At 40.4% G+C, this 24824-nt stretch overlaps 1 protein-coding gene across 1 annotated transcript in view; it reads right to left on the minus strand.

Moving 5' to 3' along the window:
• Positions 1 to 21114, minus strand: part of DMRT1 (doublesex and mab-3 related transcription factor 1) — a 90701-nt gene extending 69587 nt beyond the window's left edge. Inside the window, exons 1-2 of the mRNA XM_067568896.1 lie at positions 20648 to 21114; positions 15775 to 15961 (exon numbers count right to left, since the gene is read on the minus strand). Of these exons, the coding sequence (XP_067424997.1) occupies positions 15775 to 15961; positions 20648 to 20965 (505 nt within the window). The 5' untranslated portion in view covers positions 20966 to 21114. The remainder of the gene's footprint in view (positions 1 to 15774; positions 15962 to 20647) is intronic.
• Positions 21115 to 24824: the final 3710 nt, after the last annotated feature.

Below are 24824 nucleotides of genomic sequence, written 5' to 3' on the forward strand. Positions count from 1 at the left end.
TGTGCAGGTTAGAAGATCCCTGACCCTGTTCTAATCTATGCTGAAAGCTAAGATGGCCACCAGGATCAAGGTGACTCAATTTCTGGAACTTCCCTAGTGTTCCAAGACTCATTGAAAAAAAAATCATTAGTGGTTCAACAAGCTCCTTGGCCATCTCTTTCAAAACTCTTGCATACAAAAACAACGAGGGTCCTGTAGCACCTTAAAGACTAACAAATTTCTGCGGGCATAAGCTTTCGTGGGCTGCAACCCACTTCATCAGATGTATGCAGACTAACACAGCTATCCCTGTTGAACTTTTCATCCTGGACACAAGTTATCTGGACCTGCTAATTTTAAATGTCTAGTTTTAGTAGCTGCTGTTTATCATCTTCTTTAGTTTCTGTTGAAATGGAAAGTATTTCATCTTCATCTTATGATGTGACTACATCATCTGGCATTTTCCCAGATACAGAACAGAAATATTTATTGAATCTTCCTGCATTTTCTGCATTACTATTGACAATCTCCATCAAGTAATGGTCCAATGCTACTATTAGGATTCCCTTTGTTCCCACCATACATTTAAAAAAGTCATTACAAAAAATATTTTAAAAGGCAAAACAATAACAACAATAAAATAACAAGGAGGCAGGAGGGTTGGCCAATGAGTGGGAGACTGTATGTTTGGAAGAAGCAGTATGGCATAAATGCACAGTTGAGAAGATTGTTATTTACACTGGGCCTGATCCAACTCTTGCTGAAGTCACTGGAAACGCCCCCACTGATTTCAATGGAAGTGGACTGGGCCCATTTTGTTCATCCTAAAGTATGTACTTCTCAAAAAAAATCTACTGCACGTGTTCAGTATGCAGCATTAAAGTGTTCCTGATTTTGTTAAATTATAAAAAGTATTCCCCTCCCAATCAAATAAAGGTACTAGTCCTGATAGCTAACATATTATAGCCCTTCTTAAATTTACGAAGTTAAGAGAGACAAGGTGGGTGAGGTAATATCTTTTATTGAACCAACTTCTGTTGGTGAAAGAAACAAGCTTTCAAGTTGTGGACCTGAAGAAGAGATCTGTATAGCTCAAAAGCTTGTCTCTCTAACCACTGGAAGCTGGTCCAATAAAAAATATTACCTCACCCACCTTGTCTCTCTTAACTTTGTAAGATGAAGGAGGACTATAATATGTTAGATATCAGGACTATTGCCTTTATTTGATCGGGAGTGAGGGAAATTGCTTTTTATAATTTAACAAATTATGAAATCCTGGGACCGACATGGCTACAACACCACAACAAACAACTTACAAAGTTGTCAGTCATTTGATACATTGCTGACTAAAAGGGATGGACTAGTTTTGTTTTGTTTTTTTAAGTGCGGGAAATGTATTCTCCCTTTCACACACACACATTCTGTAATTCAAAAATAGCTGGCATTTTGTTCAAATGTTCACACGTGAAAAAATTCACCTTTGGACAGAGAGCAAGCATTCCAAATTTCTGACTAAGGCCCAGATCCTCCAAACACACTCATGCATGCTCGTAACTTAATGCATAGGAATATTTACACTCAACAGGACTGTTCATGTGCATAAAATTACAAACATGTAGGAGCGTTTGCATGAAAGGGGCCCAAATGGTTGGTGTTTTAGAAAATTATGAGCATGTAAAAATAAGAGGTTATAATGAAATGTGGTTTTCAACCTCACTGCACTTGCTATGAGCGTGACCACTATATGTATATGCACACGTGTGTGCGTATGAGAAAGAAAAATACAAATACTTAATTTCAGTATAATTTATATATAAATATATATTTTTAACATATGATAATTCAATTTTTAATAGGAACACCAGTTAAATAACACAAAAGCTTTTTTTAAAAATGAGGAAGAAATATTAAGGAAAAGGAAATCAGGAAAGAAAGCTAAAAGCCCAGACAATGATTAAAAAACCCTACAGGTTCAGAGAAACAAACAGGAGAGAAGGAAAAATAAAATCAGTATGGATTAAAATATGAAGGAATTTAAGTCATTAACAAGAGATCAAAGAGAATATTAGTAGGGAGGGATAGCTCTACATGTATCTGAGATAGAAGACCTTGGAGGAAATATGACTGGGATAAAATCATTATAGCTCACACTAAAAATAACAAAGGGAGTAAGCTGATGGCCAGAATTTGCTAGAGACTACTTGATTAGAAGCAACATGATGATAGAAATCCAAAAGGCTTCTGAAAAACTCCAGAAAGTAATAATGGGAGGTTTTTTACTATGCAGATACACACTTAGAAAGAATAAAATGAGCAATATGACTAGGAATGGTAAAGAGCCATCTATACGTATATAGTGGCCTGCATTAGGGAATGCGAATCACTTGCATATGATTTCTAGTGCATGCAAGTGATAGAATTTATACTTGCAAAAATATGTGTTCATGAAAATGGAAAATGACCTCAGATGACTTTTGCTCATGCACAATTTATCACTTGTATACGCAAGAAATAACACACAGCAACTGAGGGCCAGATCTTTGGAGCAACGATGTTTTGCATCAGCTGAGAGTCTGGCTTTGAGTGTGTAAATGGCCTGTGCATACAGAGAAACCTGGTAAAGGTCTCTCTGAAAAGTTAGCACACATTTTTCAAACAGGGTGACTAAGCTTAAAGACACCTAAAACCATATGTAATTATCTAAATAAATGAGCTGATTCAGAGATGTTGAGACCCTACAGCTCTCAATGGTTCGGGGCCAACAGAAATTAGGCTATTTAGTTGCATACATGTATGGGTGCCTATGGATAGGCACCCAAGTTTGAAAATGTTGTCCTTAATTTTACGCAATACAGAAGGTATGATTAAATGCACAGGGAAGATTTTTCAAAAACTTAAAAGAACACTTAGGCACCCACTTTCCTTTGCAAGCTGGGCACCTAAGTAGGCATGGGCCTTCAAAAATCTCCTGAAAGTATGGTGGAATAGCATGGGTAGGAGTTCCATAGACTGATTGATCTAGTCAAATTTGTGACTGTGACTAACAAGGACAATGAACTTTAGAGAGGAAAGGCTGTGTGGTACCCCTTTAAGGGCTGAGTTTCCCAGGCAGAGTCTGGGTGGAGCATTGTGAATCTCCTATTGCTATGAACAGCCAGTTGGAATCAGACAGCAAATAAAGCAGAGCTCTTGCAAGCTGTGTATGATCACTGAACACCAAAGTTTAGACAAGTTTAGGGAAGGGGTAAATGTGAATAAGCATCAGACAGGAAAAATCCAGAAAGAAAATGTTCAAAGCTAAGCTATTGGTCACACAGACCATCTAGCAATAAACACACTAATGTGTAATAAGGGCCAATATGGTGAATAAGTAGACTTCGAAGGATTAGGTTTTTATTGGTGTGGGTAAACACTGATTTTACAGCACACTCACAAACTGATGCAAAAATATTTCCATTGATAACACTAGAAATTTACAGATGGGCGAATTTACAGTAGAAAAAATGCTAGATGAGAACTTAATCGAATTTTCTTTAAAGATATTTTCTTTGCATATTTTTATATTTGATGTTGACCCCACCCCCCCGTTTCATGCAGCTGTGAAAATTTAAATAGATAAAAACTGAAAAAATTGAAAAAATAAACAGCAATAGTATCCGTCGAAATTATAAAACAAATAAAAATCAAATTCTGCCACGCTTATAAATAAGGAAGGAAGATCAAAAAGTAAACAGAAAGAAGAGGATTTGTGAGGTATTAAATATCAGGTAAAGAAACAAATGGGACAGTACCAGAATTTAATTAAAGAAGTGTGCAATAACCTTTCAGTCTCCACTTTTAATCTTGTTTAAAAAAAAAAAATTCAACAAAACACCACACATTCAGATAAATAATAGGAAATATTTCAAGGGTACAGGAAGGAACAAGCAGTTAGGTACAGAGAGATTATTAATACAGTGTACATACATAAAAATCATAATGAACCAACACCCTCAAAATTCTTTGTCTCTATGTTTATAAAGATAAATGGAAAACATACACAAGGAACAGCTAACTCCCGAAATTAGGATGCAGATCTAGTACACAATATCAGATTATGGGGGCAATTTTCAGAGGCACAAAGCACAGATAGGCACCCAGCTCCCACAGGCTTTCAACGGGAGCCTAACACCCAGGGCAGATCCTCCGCTGTGTTAATTGTCACCATTGAAGTTAATGGAGCACTATGACAACTTACTCCAGCTAAGGATCTGTCTCATTTGTGCCTTTGAAAATCTCACCCTATGTCAGAAAAGCTGATCAAAAAGATGCTGTGGATTCAGAGAAGCCCAAAGTAAAAGAGTATCAATCACACAATGTTCTGAAAAAAGTAAGGAAATCATTAATACAGGGGACAAATGCTGATAAATCAAAGAAAGCCCTAGTAAAAAGGAAACTTCTGTAGTACAGCAGGACCAAGGGAAAATAGCCTCAGCATCAGCATGTTCCTTGGGGTCTTCAAACACAACTTATCCAGCCCCTGGCAGCAAGGTTTAGAGGGGTAGCAGCAGATGCATGTTCCCACTAATGAGAAGTGTGAGTGTAATGGATTCACACTGTGTACAAACGCACCAGCTTCTCCATTTCAATATGGCCGTGCAGAGAGCTCTCCCGGGAGTATGCACCCGGGTGAAGAAATCCCTTGACAAGTTTTTCTCTGGAGTTGGTGGGAAAACATTTAGTGACTTTTTCCCCCCCAAACATTTTTTAATCAGTTTTTCAAATTTTTTTGAAATTTCATCAAAAATTTTCAAGCAGGTTGAAAACTGGAAAAGAAAGTCATGAAAATTTCACCCAATGATTTAAACTTGGAAAATTTCAGTCAGCTCTATTCTTAACTGTCTTGCTGTATTTCTGTTGCATTAGTATTTCCACAATATCATCTGAGTCTTAAGCAAGCATATATATACTACTTCAGGACTTCGTCCAGAGAGAAAGAGAGAGACACACTCCTGTGAACTGCAGGGAAAATAACGTAACACCTACATTTAACAATAGAACCAGGAAATATGTAATAAAATACACACTCTTCAAACTACAGAGACTCCAGGAGTGGAGAATAAACTGGGACTATGGAATCAGGGACAAACTATCCTATAACATTAAGATTTAAGTTATGATTTATTTAACTGTAATCAAATACTGACCGTAGCCCATAGGCACTGAAACACACAGGAGAAAACAAAGCTGCAGGAGACTTAAGTCATCTAGTTTAACCCCTGCACTGATCAGTATTTACCCTACATATTAATCATCAAATATGTTATCTAATGTTCTCTTAAACACCTCTTATGATTATGCTTCACTTACCTCCTTGTCCTTAAGCAGGTTATTCTATTGTCTAACTGCACTTCCAGTTAGGGAAAAAAGCATCTACTGTTTAATTTAATTTTTTCCTTTTTTAGTTTCAAGCATTGCTCCTTGTTGTGCTCTCACAAGTTCTGTAAATAATCCCTCCCCCTCCTTCAGATTATTACTGCTCAGATATTTATAGACTGTAATATCCACCCTTAGTCTCCTTTTCCACAAGCTGTACATCATTTCTGCCACCCTTCTCTTGATTCTCTCAGATTTATCTATGCCCTTTTTTTAAAGAGATGCTCAAACTCTCTGTGGCATTCCTAAATATGGATATACCAAAGCAACAGCGAGAAGGATAGTAATACCTCACTTGCTCGACAAGAGGTATCCATCTCCTGTATAGAGAACTTATAGCAAGCAAAAGGCTTGCCATTGGTGCAGTGGCTGTGGAGGGTGAGGTCATGTCCATTCCACTGTCCAATACCACCTACAAATCCTTTTGTACAGTACTGAATCATAGAAATAGGAAAGACCTGTTGTTGGCAGGTTCTTTAGCCCACATGCCTGACAGTGCAGGACTGGCCATTACAATATTTTCCACAGGTCTTTGTCCAGCCCAGTTTGAAAATTACACAAGCATTGGGGCTTTTGCCAGTTCCACTGGGAGGCCATCTCACACTTTAATAGCTCACCATGAATAACTGTGGCCTAAATGTTTGCTTTAGGGCTAGATTGTGACTGGACTAGGTGTTCAGATAGGGCCATAAGAGGGAGAAAGAACCCGACTTCTCCTTATCCGAACTCAGGCTACATGGATCTTGGTGGAAGAGGGACAGGGAGTGGATAGAATCCAGGCTCTGCCCCACTTATATGCTAGCCAGTGCAGCTGAGCCAGTATGAGAAAAGCAGTAATTTGCTACTAGTAGAGCATCCTCCTGGAACAAATGGGGAGCAGAGGAAGAACTGTGCCTCAAGGTATGTCTACACTGCCGGTTCCTTGGGGATCGATCCCAGAGGTGCTCTCTGGTCAACGCCATTAATCCACCTCCCCAAAAAGAATAAGGATGCATCGACTGGAGGGCATCTCCCATCAACGCAACGCAGTGAAGATGTCGCCTTACGGCCACTTAAGTAAGTTGACCACCGGCAGCAGTGCAGACCGAGTCTCAGAGAAGTGTCTTTGAAACTCAAAACCTCCCGGAGCTACTCCAAGGATGGTGTGGATTATGCATCTCCCTTGCCCAGGTCTGTGTCAAACAATACAATGTAGCCTTCATTTTCACCCATTCTTCCTAAATATGGGCCCTATTTTGCCACCATACCCATCAGAGTAGAATCTACTACTTGGGACTACTTGCACAGAAAATATTGACTAATGCAAGTTAGACAAGATTAGCGTCTAGAGCAGGGGTGGGGAACGTCTGGCCCGCGGGCCGTAAAAGGCCCGCAAAATCATTTGGTCTGGCGGGCCGTATAAGGCCCGCGAAATCATTTGGTCTGGCCCTGGCAAGGCAACCGCAGGGGGGAATTCGACGGCGGCGCGGTTTCACGGCAGCGGAAGCAGGGGGGAATTCAGCGGCAGACACACAGCCATCTTCCACGTACCACCATCAGGCCCTTGGCAGAAAAAAGGTTCCCCACCCCTGGTCTAGAGGCTCACAAAGTCTTAAAGAAGCAAAGTTTGGAATACTGCAGACAGTTCTAGTCCACCCACCAGAAAAGCCATGGACTGGAGACAGACAAGCAGTTAACAGCCTGCATTATACAGAGACTCAAGGACTTAAGCTATTCACAAAATTAACAAAGAAAAGGACAGAACATATTACTGTAGATTTTTTCCTTAGGGTAAAAAGCTTTTGTGACCTAGGATCCATGTGAGGTGCTGGGTCATAGTAGCAGGAACCACATCCCAGGGAGGAGACACAGAGTATTAGCCACACAGTCCTCTCTACAGGGAAAATATCCATCTAGGTGTGAAACTTAAATGAAGGCAAGATGACAGACGTAGTCTTGCGGAAAGAAAAGACAGCAGTAAGTGCTGAATAGGGGCTGAGGTTACCAATTCTGCTGGGGGATAGAGGGAGAGTTCAGAACGGGCAGCGTGAGCCGGGGCAGGGAGGTTGCGAAGATGAGCAGCGGCTAGCACTGCTGGAGCACAAGGCAGAAGGAAGGAGGTGCAGGAGTAGAGACGTAGTGGCTGGTAATACGGATTGCGAGGAGACTAGGAGGAAAGGTTACAAAGGCAGTGAGGTGGAGCAGGGATTGGAACTCCTGACTGCAGTGGGAGGAAGGGGAGAGGATTGCCAGCCAGCACAGAGCAGCGGGAATGATCTGAGTAGAAAAGTGACTGGAGATATAACACGATACTGTGATACCCGAGCGAGGACACAAGCATCTTTGTCATTAAGGGGAGAACGTCTACTTATCTTACATTTACATTACACCAACTCAGAATTTCCAAAGTGAAGTCAAGGGGTGCTAAAAGTGCTCAGCCCAAATGTAAGAGCCTACAGACAAATTGAAGAGCTTGACTTTACGCTTCTGGGGGAAAATCCTGGTCCCACTGAAGTCAATAGGAGTTTTGCCATTGAGTTCAATAGAGTCAGGGTTTCATCCCTTTTCTTCTTCTAGCCTTAATGCCAGCAATATGGGGTTGGCTTTTCAAGTCCTTCTGTACAAAGGACCCATCTCACGGGATTTTCTCTGGCAAAGTTTTATAGCCGGCTGCCAACCCTCATCCTTTTTCAACCAGGCTTGGGATCCCTACTGAAGAAAAATCTTGGTCAATATTAGAGCTAGCCAAAATTTTATACATTTCAAAATTTTTGATGTAATTTCAAAATAGAAATAACCAGGAAAGAAGTGCTGACATTCCTATGAATCATTCCAATTTTTTGACCAGCTCTAGGAGCGTGAAACTTTTTTTGACTTTCACCATGGACAAAATGTGAAATTAAAATTTGAATTTAGAAAAAAAAAAGGGGGGGGATTATTTTTTAATTTGCTACTTTCCCCTGTTCTTATTTACCACAGCTGGTCAACATGTCTTCCTCTTACACCAGCTCTCTTTTTCACCTTAGTATTTATGCAAGAAAACCCTCGTCCCAAGCCTGCAATATCAGTTTCTGAGAAACTGAGTACACTGTAGCAGAAGAGATCAATTGGAAATGTAGCTCTTGTTTAAGCATGAACATAGTGAAAGGTAACATCAAAGAAGGAAAAGAGGAAATTAAAGGGTAAAGGAGAGATTTAAGAGATTTAAGGCCCAGATTTAAGTGAGAGTTAGGTACCTAAATATCTTTCAGGACCTGGGCTTGGGTGCCCAAATCCCACTGAATTCCAGTGAGAGTTCAATACATACTATCCGTACCCCTTTGCAATTGGCAGCCTAAAACAAAATATTTCAATATTTTCTAACTGAAAATATTCTAGTAAAGAAGATTTTAAAGTATAATTTTCTATGCACTGTTTGCAAAACATTGTGTACTTCTGAACACTTCAATCCTACTTTGCCAATGAACCGATAACCACATAACTATCTAGCTATGTGTAGATAAACCCCACCACTTCTCCAAACAGTGCCTTAACAAAGGGAGCTTCTACTTAGTGAAATATAAAGACAACACTTTTGTTTCCATCATTCACAATGAACTTATCAAAAGGAAAAATAACAATGAACTAAACCTTTAATTTTTTCAGTCCAGTGACATTAACAAAGTGTCAGTTCTGTATTTCATCTGGACTTTTTCCCCTATAAACTGGCCAGACTACAGATTTTGTTAAACCTATGTTCTATCTGAAATGAAACTGTAGTACTATTAAATATTTATATCAGAATGGCACCCACATGCCTCTAATCAGGACTGGGGCCCACGGGGCTAGGGGCTGTCAACACTGGAAACTGATTACTAAGTGCTAATAATAGTACATTTAACTTGATCAGACCAGTGCCATTATGGAGGTAAAGAAGTGATGCCACAATTAAGGTTGTAGGAAACCTAAAGGAAGAAGTCTGTGATACTGTATAAAAGAAAGGTGGACATGTTTACACTAAGATATCATCATTGATGTATCGCCACTGTTGCACATGTGTGATAAATTTTGTACAAAGTGTGCCTGGTAAGGTATCAATGGACAAGTTATAGCCTGCTAAGTATTATTGTTCTGTTTAAAACCACATATCATCACTGTATCGGAAGTTATGAATATCGGCTGTGTTTGTATCTCAGATCTGTTTTATTCTTGGATGACACTCACAAGACAAATCTACATCCAAACTAGACATCCCTATGTTGATGGGCCATTGAAGAGACTCACTCACCCAGTGAGCCCCCTCCTGGAGATGTTGCAGAGAGCACGAAGGCAATGGCTGCCCCATGACTCAGCAACGCATGTAAGGATATGTCATCTAAGACTCCATCATTTTGCCAGTAACTTTCCAGGCACATGGGCTGAGGGTGTAAAAGAGGCGACTGTGACATCACTGTTTTGTCTTCAATCCTGTTCCTCATCTCTGGAATGTGATTTCTAACAAGGAAGCTTTGAACAAAGGATTGATGACCTCCAATTTTTTGGGTGATCCAGAGAGACGTATTGAAAGCTAGCAGAATTACCATCACCGCTATTATCCTGACCTATAGCCGCTGAGCTCAGTTGTAAAGTATATGATGCTTTTAACCCTTTAATACCTTTTTCTTTTTTTTTTAAATACATCTTTAATTAGTTTACAAAAGATTGGCTGCAGTGTGGTATTTGGTGAGATCCTGAAAGTATATATTGCCTGGAGAGAGTGGCCAGCTCCTTGAAGTTGAAAGAACCTATTATATATGATTTCTGGTTTCATAATCATTTATCACACACATCCAGTTGTCTGGGTGGTAAGCCAAGGGCTGGAATGCCTAAGGGGACTTAACCAACGTGGTGATACAGGAGCTCACTTTTGTTACTGGCATGGTGACTTCTAATGATAGAATAAACCCCCGGTTTTGGAGTGCATCTGCCCTGTTTCCTACCCTCTGTCCTGAATTTGGCATCCCCAACTGTGACCCACACCAGGCAGCGTGACAAAGCCCACAGTGTGTAAAGCTGCATGGTGATAAGTGGGTGCAAGTTTTAGCACGCTAAGTGTTGGGGGAGTCTAAATTGGGGTGTAGCACACATATCGGGGAGCCCCAGAAAGTTGAAGTATCCTACAGCATCTTCTGGTCTCCTCCATGTGTATGTTATGCCCACGTCTCCCAAATTGCCAAGGCATAATGTGTGACAAAACTCCAAATTGAGGACACAAATTATTACATTTCTTCCATGATATTGCTGTGAGATTCCTTCCTTTCATGTGAGTGGCGCTCTCTGCGACCTCCATTTCATGACTCTGCATTCCTGATATAAACCACACCACCTTTGCGGGGAATGTAGATGACTCAGGGATTAAAATAAAGGCCATTTGAAAGATACAATCACAAGAGCTCAGTCTCCCCAAAGACTCAACTCTAAATTTTGCTCACTAAGTTTTAATTAAAACAAAACATGAGGAAATGATTGTTTCTCTAAATGCTCCTGAATCTTGGCGTTTTACTGAGCATTACAATATCTGCACACTATAGTTAAACCAAGTGATACTTTTTCAGGAAAAACACTCAGTAACAATGAGATCTGCTTACAGAAGTTCTGTATGTGTCCTGCCCAAACTGCCTCATCTGCTCCCATACAGCTCCTGCAGACTATTCTGCAAACTCCCAGGTTTCTTTTCTCTCTGATTCTGAAAGATAATAAGCACCTTTTAAACTAAACAGTCACCAAGACTGCAATGGTATATGGGCAAATTGCTGTGCTAGTGCCTCTTTTCCAAAAACTGTGTGTCACAAGAGGTCTGAAAAATTGTCTCTGGTCTCTCAAGGTGTCATAATATTTCTGACATGCCAAAAAAATGGATACAATGAGGCAAGTCCATCTCTCCTTAGCATCCTATATGATTTGTGTGACTCCATCACACATTATTCCTCTCACTGCAAACTGTGTGCAGAAAGAAAAACTACTAAGTCTTTAAAATCAAAAGCTTGCACAAGGAATAAAATTCCTACTGTCAATATGACCTCCTGTGTAGTATATACTAACATTAGACAGAGAGAGTTTTGCCCTCACAGGAGTCCACATCATTCTCGTGGGTGTCAATGGAAACAATTTGCCTCCAGCTCAGGGCACGGTTTGACTCTGTCTGTATGACTACTACTACAGATGATCATTTTCAGAAGAGCTGCATCTATCTACATACAAACAAGGCCCTGTGAAAGCTCAGGCAGCGTTATCCAGTGGAGAGGGCACTGGACTGCACTCAGCAGGCCTGGCTTCTAATCCTGGCTCTGACACTGACCTACTGTATGACCCTGGGCAAGTCACTTCCCTACTCTGTGTCTCTGCTGCCTCTCCCGTCCTTTGTCTGTATCATCTATATAGAGTGGCCAGGGACTACCTCTTACTATAGGCCATGTCTATATGTATAGCGCTTGCAGCAGCACAGCTGTAGCGATACAGCTGCGCTCATGCAGTGCATCTAGTGAATATGCTCTATGCCAATGGGGGAGAGCTCTCCCGTCAGCATAGAAAAACCATCTCTGCGAGCGGCAGAAGCTATGTCGGTGGGAGATCGCTGTGCATATGAGCACTTAGGTCTGTGTAACTTATGTCACTCAGGGGTGGAATATTCACACTCCTGAGTGACTTAAGTTTTGCTGACAGAGGCTGTAGTGCAGACATAGCCTATGTGTCTGTACAAAACCTAGCACAGTGGTACACTAACAGGACTTTTGTCATCAGGGAAGGGCTGTATGCAGTGTGTTTTGGGCCATCTTCTCTATCTCGGCTCCCATTTTTTCCTGGAGGTAGATTTGGAAGGCTTCCTCACAGATGAATCCAAGCGACTCCTCTTTGACTAACCTCTCCTCTCCTGCACATTCCTTGGGGAAGGGTCATCCTGCAATCTGTCTCCCTAATGCCCCTGAGATGAAGAGGAGCAGTTCAGAATTCAGAGCAACTGACTCAGGCTGTCTGCAGACTCAGGGAGGCGCCGCTCCATCAGTTATATTCCATTCATATTTGGAAGTTTATCTTTTCAACCCTCAGAGCTAAAGACTTCATTTTTTATTTTCAGTGAAAGTTTAGACTCTGGGGCACATCACCACCACCTCCACCACCTCCACTCGCCAGGCTGCTGTGAACCAGCCCCATTCAGTCCCTGCATTTCCTTTTCATGAGAGTGAAGCAGAGTCTGAAGTGCTTACATCTGCAGATCCCTGATGGCCTGCTATCTTTTTTAGAGTATGTCTACACCGCAGCTTGGATGGCGCTTCCCTGTGTGGGTGGACAGACACCTGTTAGCTTTGCTCAAGCTAGTGCACTAAAAATAGTAGTGTGGCCGTCCAAATATGTACCAGCTTCACCATAAGCCATCATTATATTCCATTCACATGGCACGTTTGAAGACTTTGGGTCTTTCATGATATGGTTGGTTACTGGAATTGGATTCCTAGACGCTTTATTTTTAAAAGTAGAGTTTTTCATTACCACTGCCCCCTTTGTCTTGCTTTTCCACTCATCCATGCCCCCTCATCCCATTAACGCACAATCCACTCATTTCATCTAAAAATCAGGTGACTCATTAAACTCTTGCATAACAGTAACATTGAACTGATGAAACAAAAGTGCAGGTACCTGAAAGTACCCTGGACTGCAAAGGGTAAGATTCTCTATAGCTCTCACACTAGCGCTGGCATTACCTCAACCATGTACAGATTCACTGAAAAGGAAGGTTAAGCTATATATGTTAATACAGACATATATACCTGGGCTTCTCTGTACTTGTATCTAGGGAAGAAACTGTGCACACACACACGTAATATAACTGAGGGACACCATCCCAATCTAAAGGCCAAGTTAGGTGCACAAACCTATATTTGGGCAGCTAAGCAGCCTCATTTTCAAAGGTGCTGAGTCCAGCTCTCAGCGATCTCTAGGAAGCAGCTGTGTGCACAGTGCTGAAAACCAGGCCACTTGGGTCTCAACCCTGCAAATATTTATGCACGTCCTCAACTTGAAGCAGATGAGTAGTCACATCAAAGTCAATGGTGCAAACCACACCCCACTGCAGGCAGCGGCAGAACACCCAATTACTTCAGCTGGGCCAGGAGTTTACTAATGTGACTATGCACATGCTGAAAGTTAAGGATATGTGTCAGTGTTTATAGGATCAGGGCCTTATTTAGGTGCCTAAATATGGACGTAGGATCCTATTTTTGAAAATCTCAGCAGAAGTTTTCATTCCCAGACACTGTACCTTGTTCCTGAATTCACTTCTGGCAAACGAAGGCTGACCTCTACTTTCTTCTTCACTGGAAATGTATCTACTTTTCAAAGGTCAAAGCACAATACTATCAACGCTGCTACCTACATGGTGCTATTTATTAAAATGCTAAAGAAGAACATGGAGCTACTAGAAGAACATTCAGTCTGACACACTGACAAAGACACTCCGCTTAAAAAAATGGTTGGCTAAAAGATGTTTATAATTAATTAGTCCTTTTCTAAAATTTAAAAAAGATTTCTCAAGATTTTTAAATTGGCAATATTTATAATATAATTTTTTTAGTCCAGCGTAAAGTTCTTCTAGGATCTTTTTATCTGTCTATTTTTATAATATTGCCAGGGGTGCTAAATGCACATTTTTTATTGTAGTTTGTAAAAACTGAGTAAGTTAAATACTCCATAGTATATCTTAACAGGTTGAGACTGAAGTTTCTGAATGTTTCCCTGATTGCAACATAATCTAATTTTGGATTTATCTGAGTAAGCTTTTTTCCCTCTTCTGTCTGAATTAACCCCCATCTCTGTAAGTGTTTTTACAAGCTGTTTTAATCCTTAACCAGCCCTCCCCCATCACAAACAAAATTCAGTGTTTCAAATGCATTTCTTTTTAAGAGAGAGCTCATGGTCAACCACAGATATCTTAACAGGATTGTCTGAATGAAAACAAAATCTTATTTGTCAATTCCAACAAGCAATTTTTCTAAACACAACCCAAAAGAACTCCATCCAACACACGGAAATCACAGAACTTCCATTCTGTGCTTTAAAGGATTGGACCCAGATGGGTTGCCTAGTCAATGTGGGACACAGCAACTCCGTTTATCAGGTGCAGGAGCTACACTCTAAATATATCGGAGCAGGCAATGGTGCTATCTGACTGGCATACAGAAGCACACTGCCAGAGGTGACCTTTAGTTAGTTAATGGGACAACGTCCATTTCACAAACATTTTTAACAAATTGCTTTACCTATGTTACTAACATCTCCTTGATTATTAAAACGAAACAAAAATCCAGTTTTCTTCTCACTGTGTTTGTTTGCTTTTCCATCTCTCTCCGTTTGGACAATGGAAGTCAGTGAAGTTGGTTTCCCTTTTGTTTATAATCAATTGCTATTTCTAATTAAGTTCGGTTTTGTAAAGACAAAGCATCAGCTCCTCAGCTGGTGTAAATCAGTGTTGCCCCACTGAAGCCAAGGGAACGATGATGATTTACCTCAGCTGTGGATGTGATCCCAGTGGCTCCATTTTCAGCCCCACTGATGTTAAGAGAACTCTTAATTCCTGGTTATGAAAGGAACTGATTGTGCTAAGTTTGCAGACTTATTTCACTCCTACACATGTATGCAGCCAGTAGAGCTGGCTGGTGTTTTCTGAAATTTCCATTTTGATTTATACATTTTTTTAAAAGGAAAAAAATATCAAAAAGTGTTTGATGATTTCTCCCCCTGCCCCCCCACATGCATCTTTTCTGTCAACCTTCTCTCTACAGAAGTGCTGCTCCATGGGAAGGAAAAGAAGAGGAAATACACAGCAGCCTATCACTTAGCTGTAACAAGCATGTAACACAAAACCAGCATCTCTCTGAAATCAGCTCTCTCCATTCAGGGTTGCCAACCTTGCATTTTAGTTTTTACTGACATGAAGATCTGAAGTTGATCTTTTTTCACTGACACGATAAACTTTTTTCTGACATCTCTAAAATACTATAAATAATACAATAATGTCACAGAAGTGTGTACTCACTCGTGATATTCTGTACACAGGAATTCAGAATTACGCAATTGTTTTAGCTGCAATTAATTGATCAATCAGGTTCTTTGGGCATATGCAATAATAGAAAACAGGAAACTGATAATGTCATGATCAGTGTAGTTTTATGATACAAGAAGTGATTCTGAACGATGACAATCGATGTCAAAATACAACGTTTTATTTCTACCCAATTTTACAGACATTTTCATTTATTTACAGGTCTAATGACAGTGTTAAAATTGTACATTTTTTTACTGAATGTCCGTAAATTTACGGATGGTTGGCAAACCTTATTAGAGTGACCAGAAACCCTCTCTCTCCTTCCTCCTCCCCCGCCCCCTTACCTGCTGGTGTGCTGGATGCTGTAGTTACTGTGTTTGTTGAATGTGTCGGGCTGCTGCTTTCCAACAATAAACAGGAGCTGCCACCATTGTTTTCCTTCTTAACAAAGAGCTCCGGGGCACTGGGCAGAGGGATGGGATGGCTGATCCCCAGCTCTTCTTCTTGGGCCTGCTGCCTTCTTAATGCAACCTGGAAATAAGAACAATTATTCTGTGTGTACTCTCTAGTTTGAGAATGATTTACAATGAACACAAGGGAAATTACTGACTGGCCTCAAACTAAGGGGCGTACACCCCCTCAATATATATGCTAACTCATGGGTACTAATATCAGGGCATAAATAGGGGAAATAATGTATTGAGGGGTACAGAGGAAAGAGGTGGTATGAAACAAGGTGGGTCAAAGTTTACCTTCATCTAAATGCATACAAATTTCAGTTAGGTTACACAGGAAACATGAAACACTCCTGTAAAATGCTACAGACATAAACAAATATATTCTGTTTCCAGCAGGGGCACAGGCATTAAATACTACTAGCTAAAATTATTTCATTCTCTTCAAAGATTCTAGCCAGGGTCAGCTGCATTCAGCTGATACCGTCACCCACAGCAAAGCCAGGAAGATTTTTCAAAGTCTGTTATTTTATTTCTGCTTGCTGTGTATCTGGTAAAGGGGACCCGATTATTTCCTGTGCTAGTACATATCTCAGTGGGGCAGGAACTTCTGAAACCTCCCACCTGCAGAGCAGCTGCTGCAGCTTTTCATCAGGGTGGCTCTGGTCCTACAAGAACTGGCAAGTCTGAAGATCCCAAGAGATCCACGGAGGTCAATGACTAGAGGAGTAATGCTCTTGGGCTCTCCTGCAGGCTGCTGCCCCAGAATCCCCCTCTGCCTCAGGCAAGTTTACATAGCACACAGGAGGAAAGCAGGGCAACAGCAGTCAGAGATCCCATGAGAACATGGCTGCCACGGGGACCATAGAACAAGACACACATGCCCCACATATAAATAACCCCCAGATTCTTGGGTTCTGTTGCCTGAACGTCCCCCTGATTCTACAGCAATCCTACCAACACTGACAACCAGAGAAAACTCTGAGCTTGCAAACTATAGCCTTGTCTACATAAGCAAAACGACCTGTTGCTGACAACAAATGTCACAGCAGGTACTGCTAAACCAGCACCAAAGATAGCTTTTACAAGTGTAGACACAAGCAAACCATGTTCAGCACTGCTTCAGAAAAAGAGGTCATCCACACATCCTGCTAGAGTGATCAACACCATTTCTCCTTGTCTGCAGTGTCACTTCGACAGTGTTTAGTAGCTGCCCCCACTGCTAACACCCAAACAAGTCATTTGGCTAGCATAGACAGGGCATCAGAGTTTACAGCATCCCTATGCTGGGATTTCCGATATAGGGTGGCAGTTTGGTCCATGTTTGCATTTGAATTTTGGAAATCACCCTCAAATTTACATTTAGATTAAATTTAAATTTTTCTGGGCACAGTATTTGAAATGTTTCAGTACAAATTACTTAGAACCTCCCTTTCCCCTTCCCCAATACTGCATTGAACTGTAGTTAAAAAGCAGCAATTTTAGTAATGGCTCTTGTAAGAAAAAATATTCTAACAAAAGCTCTTGGAATTTCATTTGCAAAATGTAGCAGCAAGCTATCAGCTTAATAGTGCTAGAAGATTCCACCTGCTGCAAATGGGTCATTGCAAAATATATGGGACATGGAAAGTGAAGATTTTAAAGATCTTAACTTCTATATATAAAAACTTTCAATTGAAATGATGTGTGGGAGCATTCAGTGCTTCCTGGAAGCTCTGAGTTAGGTAAAGAGAGCAGTCCCAAATAAGACACAGTGAAGCCTAGGGCCCAGATCCACAAAGGTGGTAGGATGGATGTCAGGAGCCTAAATACCTTTGAGGATCCGGGCTTCTGTGCAGAGAGGAGCAATCACATCATGGAAGCTACACAGCAGCATGAGAACAGTCTGTACAGAATCTGATCCTTTTACAGGGAACACTAGGAATTTCAAAAGGTTCTTTTTTCAAAGGGTGTCACAACAGCACCTCAGTATATTATTTCCACTGAGGGAAAAAAACACCTATAATTTTATCAAAATAATCACTAATATTCTAAGTAAGACCTCCTAAAAATAACAATCATATCAATCTTACTTGGGCAAAACTCCCCCTCAATCAAGGGGAGTACATAAGCAGGTCCAAGAACAGGGACTGGAATAGGATTTGATCCCAGCACTGCAACCTTTTAAAGACATGTCAGCCAGCCACACACTTCAGTCACAGAGCGAGGGAATCATCCCATAGTTAATGTAGATTCTGGAAATTCTGAGAGCAGACCACTTGCAGAATTGAATCCATAGGTTTCAGTCCTGCAACCTTTACTCACATAAGTAGGCCTAATGACTGCAAGTAAAGAAGGCAAGAGCAGGCTATTATACCTCAAACCCAAAAAATATTGCTTGTCCAAGAAGCCCTTATATCCATAGAATTACTCACATTAGTACGGGTTTGAAGAACTGGATCCAATCCTGCAAATATTTATATGTGTAACTGAGACGTCAGTTGGACTTCTCAAGTGGGTAAAATTACTCCCATGCAGGACTGGACAAGTCTGGATTATTAGCTATAATATTAGTTTACAGTTTTAATTTTAAAATCAGCTCAACTCAAGAGCATGAGACATCAAATGGCCAATATTTTTAAAACACATAATTCAGGGAAAACAAGTTCTTAAAACACCACTAAAATAATTTTTAACTCTTAGAAACGAGCCACAGTTTCCCTAAAAACACATACAAAATCAGAAAAAAATAAGCACTTCAGACAGAAGAATGACAATTCAACTCTGCTTCCACCATTCATTGAGTTGATCAGGCCCCCAATTATTTTTAAAATAATTAACTTAAACACCCACAGCAATATAAAAACTAACTGATCTTACATGAAGCAGATTTAAAAACAAACAAACAAACCATGTAAGGTAAGTGAAGGAGTGTTTTAGAATAGAAAATGTATCATTAAAAATTTTCATTGCAAACCTTGCTTTTTGAATGTCTCAATAGAATTTTAAGTTGATAAACATTTTATTTTTACTTATTTTTGCGTTGGAAATACATTAACAAATTATTCAAAATCTGCTATATTAGTTACCTGCTACTTACTACTACCGCTTCTGAATACTGCTGTTATCTAGGCCCAACTCAAAACTGCTAACTGTTTCTACAAAATGTCACATCTTTACTTTTTATAGTAGATTTTGCATAGTATCAAAAAGTCATACCAAATTACAAAGAAAAGCGTTCTCATTCATTTACTCAACACAGGATGCTTCAAGACCACATTTTTGGGGGATAGCAGCAAAGTAAAGCATTTTATTAAGGTTAAAAAAAGCCAAACCCATACTGTTCTTTCCTTTGCATACTGTAATTCTGAAATTTAAATAAATTCTTTTTTTTTCTTTGAGGCCATTGTTTTGCTTTTCAGAAAATCATGTTTTACTTTTTGTTCATTACATTTGTTACAGGATTAAACAAAATACGCATGAAAGCAGATGTAAAAAACCCAATTACATTTAATAAAAATATCATATTGGGCCAGCTTCTGCAACCAACACAAGCTAAACTCCCAAATCTCAAATCTATGTCTGTATTAAGAGTGAATAAAAGATATATGGTCCTTTTATGTCCCTTTAACGAGTTCAGATGCTTCCATCCAGTTAGATCAATATTTTACAGTATGAAAACAAATAACTATTTGCTTACATACGATACATTAAATATACATAGCAAACTGATAATGTGGTCATTTGTTAACAGGAAAAAAACCACTGTGTGACAAGAATCTGTTTTAAGAAATTTTCTGTTTCAGTTTCTTTACCAATTCTAAAACACAAATGTTTCAGGGCTCCAGTCTCACTTTACTGGGATGTTTTAACTCAAACAGATCCACCTCTTCTTCAGAATTAGGTTAGAGTCGTTGAGTGCAAAAGGGAAAAACAAGCATGTGTTTAAACTCCAGCTTTGAAAACCCGATTGCATTTATTTAATGTTTTTCCATTCATCTAGAACAACTGGTATGTACAATTATCTTCACACCTATGAAACGCAGCTATTCAAATCTAATGACAAAGTTAGCATTTCTCAGTCAAACTACAACCGCAGACTTAACCAAATACCTGGGGACTCTTATTTAATATCTTTGGAAGTTTGTTTTCTAAACCTACTCTGAACAGTTTACAAATACAGAAACTGCTGAAACAGACAACAGGACAGATCGCACATATGTTTTCATTGTCACCATCCAAAACGTCTGAAGGGAATTACATGATGCTGATCATAGGCCTTTCGGTAGTTTTTAAAGAATTTTATGAGATTTATTTTTAACAAGAATGTATTTTAGTAGTTGTGTGAGATGGAAATCATATCATGGCAAATAATCACAACGACTGTGACTAGGTGCAGAGTGGAATTCCCCAAGTCTCTGTTTTAACCGAGGGTCTGGAGTAATACAAAAGCTGCAAAGCAGAACTTCAGCCAGTAGGTCTAGGGCAACACTTGAGATTTGAGGGAAGGAGGCTTTGGGGAGCCGGATGTACACTCTTGCGAGAGATTTTCTAGGACTGCTGTCCAGCAGAACCTGCAAACTTGGGGAAAACTGTTGTGCACGTGACAACCTGAAATAAAGGCTTTTAAAACCCTCTCTCTGCAACTTGAACTGCAGGGAGCTCCGGGTGACCGTCAAGTAACTGCGTTTCAGACAGGTGCTAGGAAGACCACATTCCACTACCCTTGGCCCCTTATTTGATTCAGTCTAGCAAGCCTGAGCCCTCTTTACCCCCAGCTCACCTGGGCTGCCATCACCCGCTGCCTCTCGGCGATCAGGCTGCATTTTTTACATTGACAGTCCCTCCACATGCAGAACCTCTTGTGCCCTTTCAATGGCGAGGAGTAGCCGTGGTTCCTGCACCGAGCACACTTGGGGAGACGGGGAGACTTCTTTCCCGCGGCGGCGGCTTGATTCAAGACCCCGGAACCCCCTCCACCGCCGGCAGCAGTACCAGCAGCCATCAGAGCGGCGGCTTTCCCAAAGTTACCCATCTTACCACCTTGAGCATGATGGTCCGAGGAAGCCGAGGGCTTGTTGAATGAGGCGTCATTGGGCATCGTCTTTGATCGGTTGCTTCGCCTGTACAATTTGAGGAAGGGGGAAGGAGTTAATGTCCCAGGGCTGGGGTCTGTCTGGAAGAAGGGAAGTTCGGCTAACAAGTATTAGCCAATTCCTGCTGCAACAGAAATAGTGGCTGCGATGAGACCCAAATCAAAACAGTTGCCTCCTACCCTTCCCCTGCCCTTCGCCCACGTTGGCGCTGTGGCTGCTGCAGCGGCAGAGAGAGAGTGACACTGACCAGCCCCTGCGGTTGCCTGCGTTTTGGCGGGCACGCTGCAGCAGGTTTGGAACATTCGCTACTTTTTTCAGAACGCTGGATACTTTTTGGAACGTTCCCCGGGAGGCGAGAGCTAGCAAGGCAACCCCCGACCTTTCCCTCCCAGCTCCTCCCTCTACTTCCCGCCCAGCTGCTGCAGCAGGTCCCAGGGCTCCGAGCAGGCCATGTTCATGCTATCTTTGCTCCAAGTTTGGGGCCAACAAGTGGGACAATTTCAATAAGATATTACACAAAAATCCAAGAGAAGTTGATTTGGGAATATAGGGCAGCAGGTTCCTTGGTCATGGAGAGAGAGCTGCATTTTAAACTGCATGTCTGCTCTCTTAAGAACCACACAGTTACTAGGAGTGCCATGTTTACTATTGCTCAGGGATTCTAGATGGAATCTGGTCATTTTACAAGATTTTACACACCAGCTGCCTCACACACGGCCTAAAATTAATCCTAACCAAGTGCATCACCCTACTAAGGAGCTCCCTCATTGTGTTTTGATAAGAGGTATGTCCACATTTCACACTGAAAAAAGATATATATACATACACACACACACACACAGGCCCAGCTCCAAAGATATTTAAGTTCCTAACTTCCATTGACTGCAATAGAAATTAGAACCTTAAATACCTTTTTAGATCTGGAACATATAGGTTAAAATACAGCTTTGCTTTTCCTGTGCTGTAAGCATCCTCCAGCTCTTCTTTGAAGTCTCCTCTTAAAGCTTGAACGCTGGGTCCAGGTTTGATTCAGCTTCAGACCCTCCACCACTGTGTGGTCCTGGGACCCTGGGTCCTAGCCCCAGATTAGCACAATGGATGTGCTGATGGAAGTGGGAGTTAGGCTTGCACTTAAATTTGAACCCTGGGCTTACATTGCTTTGCAGACATACCCTCTGAATTTGGCCCTCTGTGAAGAGTGCCATATACATCTATGGGGCGATATTGCATTATTACTTACTAAATACATTACAACAAATTATTTACCTCAGACTGCAGCTTCAAGATGTTTGTGTACATGAAAAAGTGAAGCAGCCATAGGTGCTGGAACTAGTGTTACCCAAAATGTCTGAGGAGAATAATTCCAAAGCTCCCATCCAGAGGCAGTGGACCTTATAGCCTCCCACAACCGATTTGGTAACTGAGTCCAAATGTAAACACTTATTAGGACCCATCAGGTTCGCTCCAATGGCATCTATTAACCAGGTTTTGCTCAGGAAAACCAACACATGGACTAAATAAAACTGGAAGGGGTTTATTAAAATAATGTCACAAAGTCCATGAGCCAAGGGCCTAAAACCCAGGAACCCAAAGATACAATAAGAGTGAAACAGGGTAAACGAGCTAACAAAGTCTTTCTATCTCACCACTCTAGGTGCATGGGATGGGGACGATGACCATTCAGGAAGCAGGAGACAACCAGAGGATCAGGAATCAGGAACTGATGATTAAGTAACTCCAAAGCAGGTATCTTCTTTCTTCTTGCTTGATCTGAAGAGGCACCAGATATGTGGCTGCCACTATAATAGGCAGCAACCACTATATGGTGCTGTGAACCTTATATACAATTAACTGACTCATAGACCCTTCTGACCTTAGAGTCTATGAATCTATGAGAACAACCAGTCAGGTTTTTTTATGTTCATTCCCGCTCTCTGTACACAACTCGCTTATTTTGCGCATGGACCTCTTAGGTTTGTGCACACATTCCGCTCATGGTTTCAGATGGTCTGTGCTGAGGTTCACCCAATCAAATGTGAGCATGAACAAAAAGGCGCCAGACTGGATGTTAGGGTCAACCAGAGTTGAGAGAATGGAGGGGTTTAATACCAATAAGGGAAACTGGGCTACAAGTCCCTTTCTTGATGGGCAATATACTCTACTGAGTAATTGCACCATCACACTATGTGAACCATTAGGTAAGTTTGCTAAACTCAAGGCTATAGATTGCACTGAGCATTAGTATCTTCTTGCCAACACTTACTTTAATATTAACTGAAGTTGAAACCTGGTTAGTATATGATTCAATAATTGATCCTATTCAAACAAGCCAAATGTACTATGCACACTGAAATCTGAAAGTCACACTACTAGTTACACAGAAACTAATTTGTAATTAAAGACTTCTAACTTTTTTAACCTATTTTTAATCCAACAGGTCAATGTGATCAAATAAACAACTGATAAAGCTTGAATTATTAAAATAGCTATAATAAGATGTAACAAAATACACCACCCTGAACTGTGGTCATTATTACCCCATTTAAACAATCCCTCCCACCAGTGATGGACTTGAGTTTCCGTCTCTATTCGCTTAAAAATTCTTTCAATACGTTTGGTGGAATGGTGTATGGTCACCATGACCTCTTTACATTCTCTTTTAAATGTTTCTTTAGATCTTGATATATCAGAATTTGTCTTAATGTTGTTGGAACCCATCCATTTGATGCTAATCTAATTAATCATATAACACATAATGACTCTTTAAAGACTGCATTATGGTTTGGGGTACAGTAAAATTAATCACATCCCACAACTGACATAACATTACATAAACATTAATTTACATAAGGATCATGGATGACAGGATAAAAATGATTAACAGTAAAACTCTCACACCAGCTCCACACACAAATACATGTATCATTTACAATAACAATAACAGATGAATTAAAATCAGCTTGTATCAATTTATAATGACATTTCCCTGCCAAAGAGTTTAGACCTATATGTGATTTTTCTATCACACCTTATCCATACATATAACCTAGCCCATTTTTTTCTACACAGGGGTCTAGACCAATAGTATTCCATACCACATTCTTTTTATGCACTCATTTAGAGAGGTCCGCTGGTATTAAAACTGATTGATTTGCATTCATTCCAAATGGGGCTAGTGGATATATCCACTCTGTTTGTGCCTGTCTGATGGTTAACACATTGGGAACATCATAGTAGCTGCTTTCTAAAAAGGAAAAATTTACCATTTGCCACCACTTTTGATGTTATCTTTCAAATATATCCATGGCATTTCTCCAGATTACATTTCTAATTTCAAGAGGTAATATCCCATTTAAGCTGTTTCTAATAATATCTTTAGAAACGTCAAAGATCCAATTTTCAGCTTGCACACAGGCAAATGCTATTGACAGGTTGGATTGCAAGGTTTCTAATGCATTTATTATATGCACGTTATCCATTTCTTGTAAACTGAACCATTCTGGTAAAATACTTGCAATCTTGAATTGGATTGTTGCCAGCTGATTCAAAGAAGTAGTTAGCAGATGGGACAAAGATTCCAAATCCCTTCCCAATATTTCAATTTTATTTGCTAACACTTCTTGATCCACAGTGCTTAGGATACCCAGTCTGGTGCCAATGCCACCTAAGACCTTTGCTATAATATCTCTTTTAGCTCTACTTTTTACTTCCAGTGAAGTAACTCCTTTAATCCAATTGTTCTAACCTTCCTCTAAAGCTTGTATACAGACCTCACATTTTGGCTGTATTTTGGTTACATCTATTTGCAAATTTATTTCGACCCTCTTTAAAGAGTAAAATGTTTTAATCATTGACTTCTCTTTA

The sequence above is a fragment of the Emydura macquarii genome, unplaced genomic scaffold (genome assembly GCF_026122565.2).
Source record: "Emydura macquarii macquarii isolate MOO-44397 ecotype Brisbane River unplaced genomic scaffold, CSIRO-AGI_Emac_v2 contig_2897, whole genome shotgun sequence".
NCBI lineage: Eukaryota > Metazoa > Chordata > Testudines > Chelidae > Emydura > Emydura macquarii.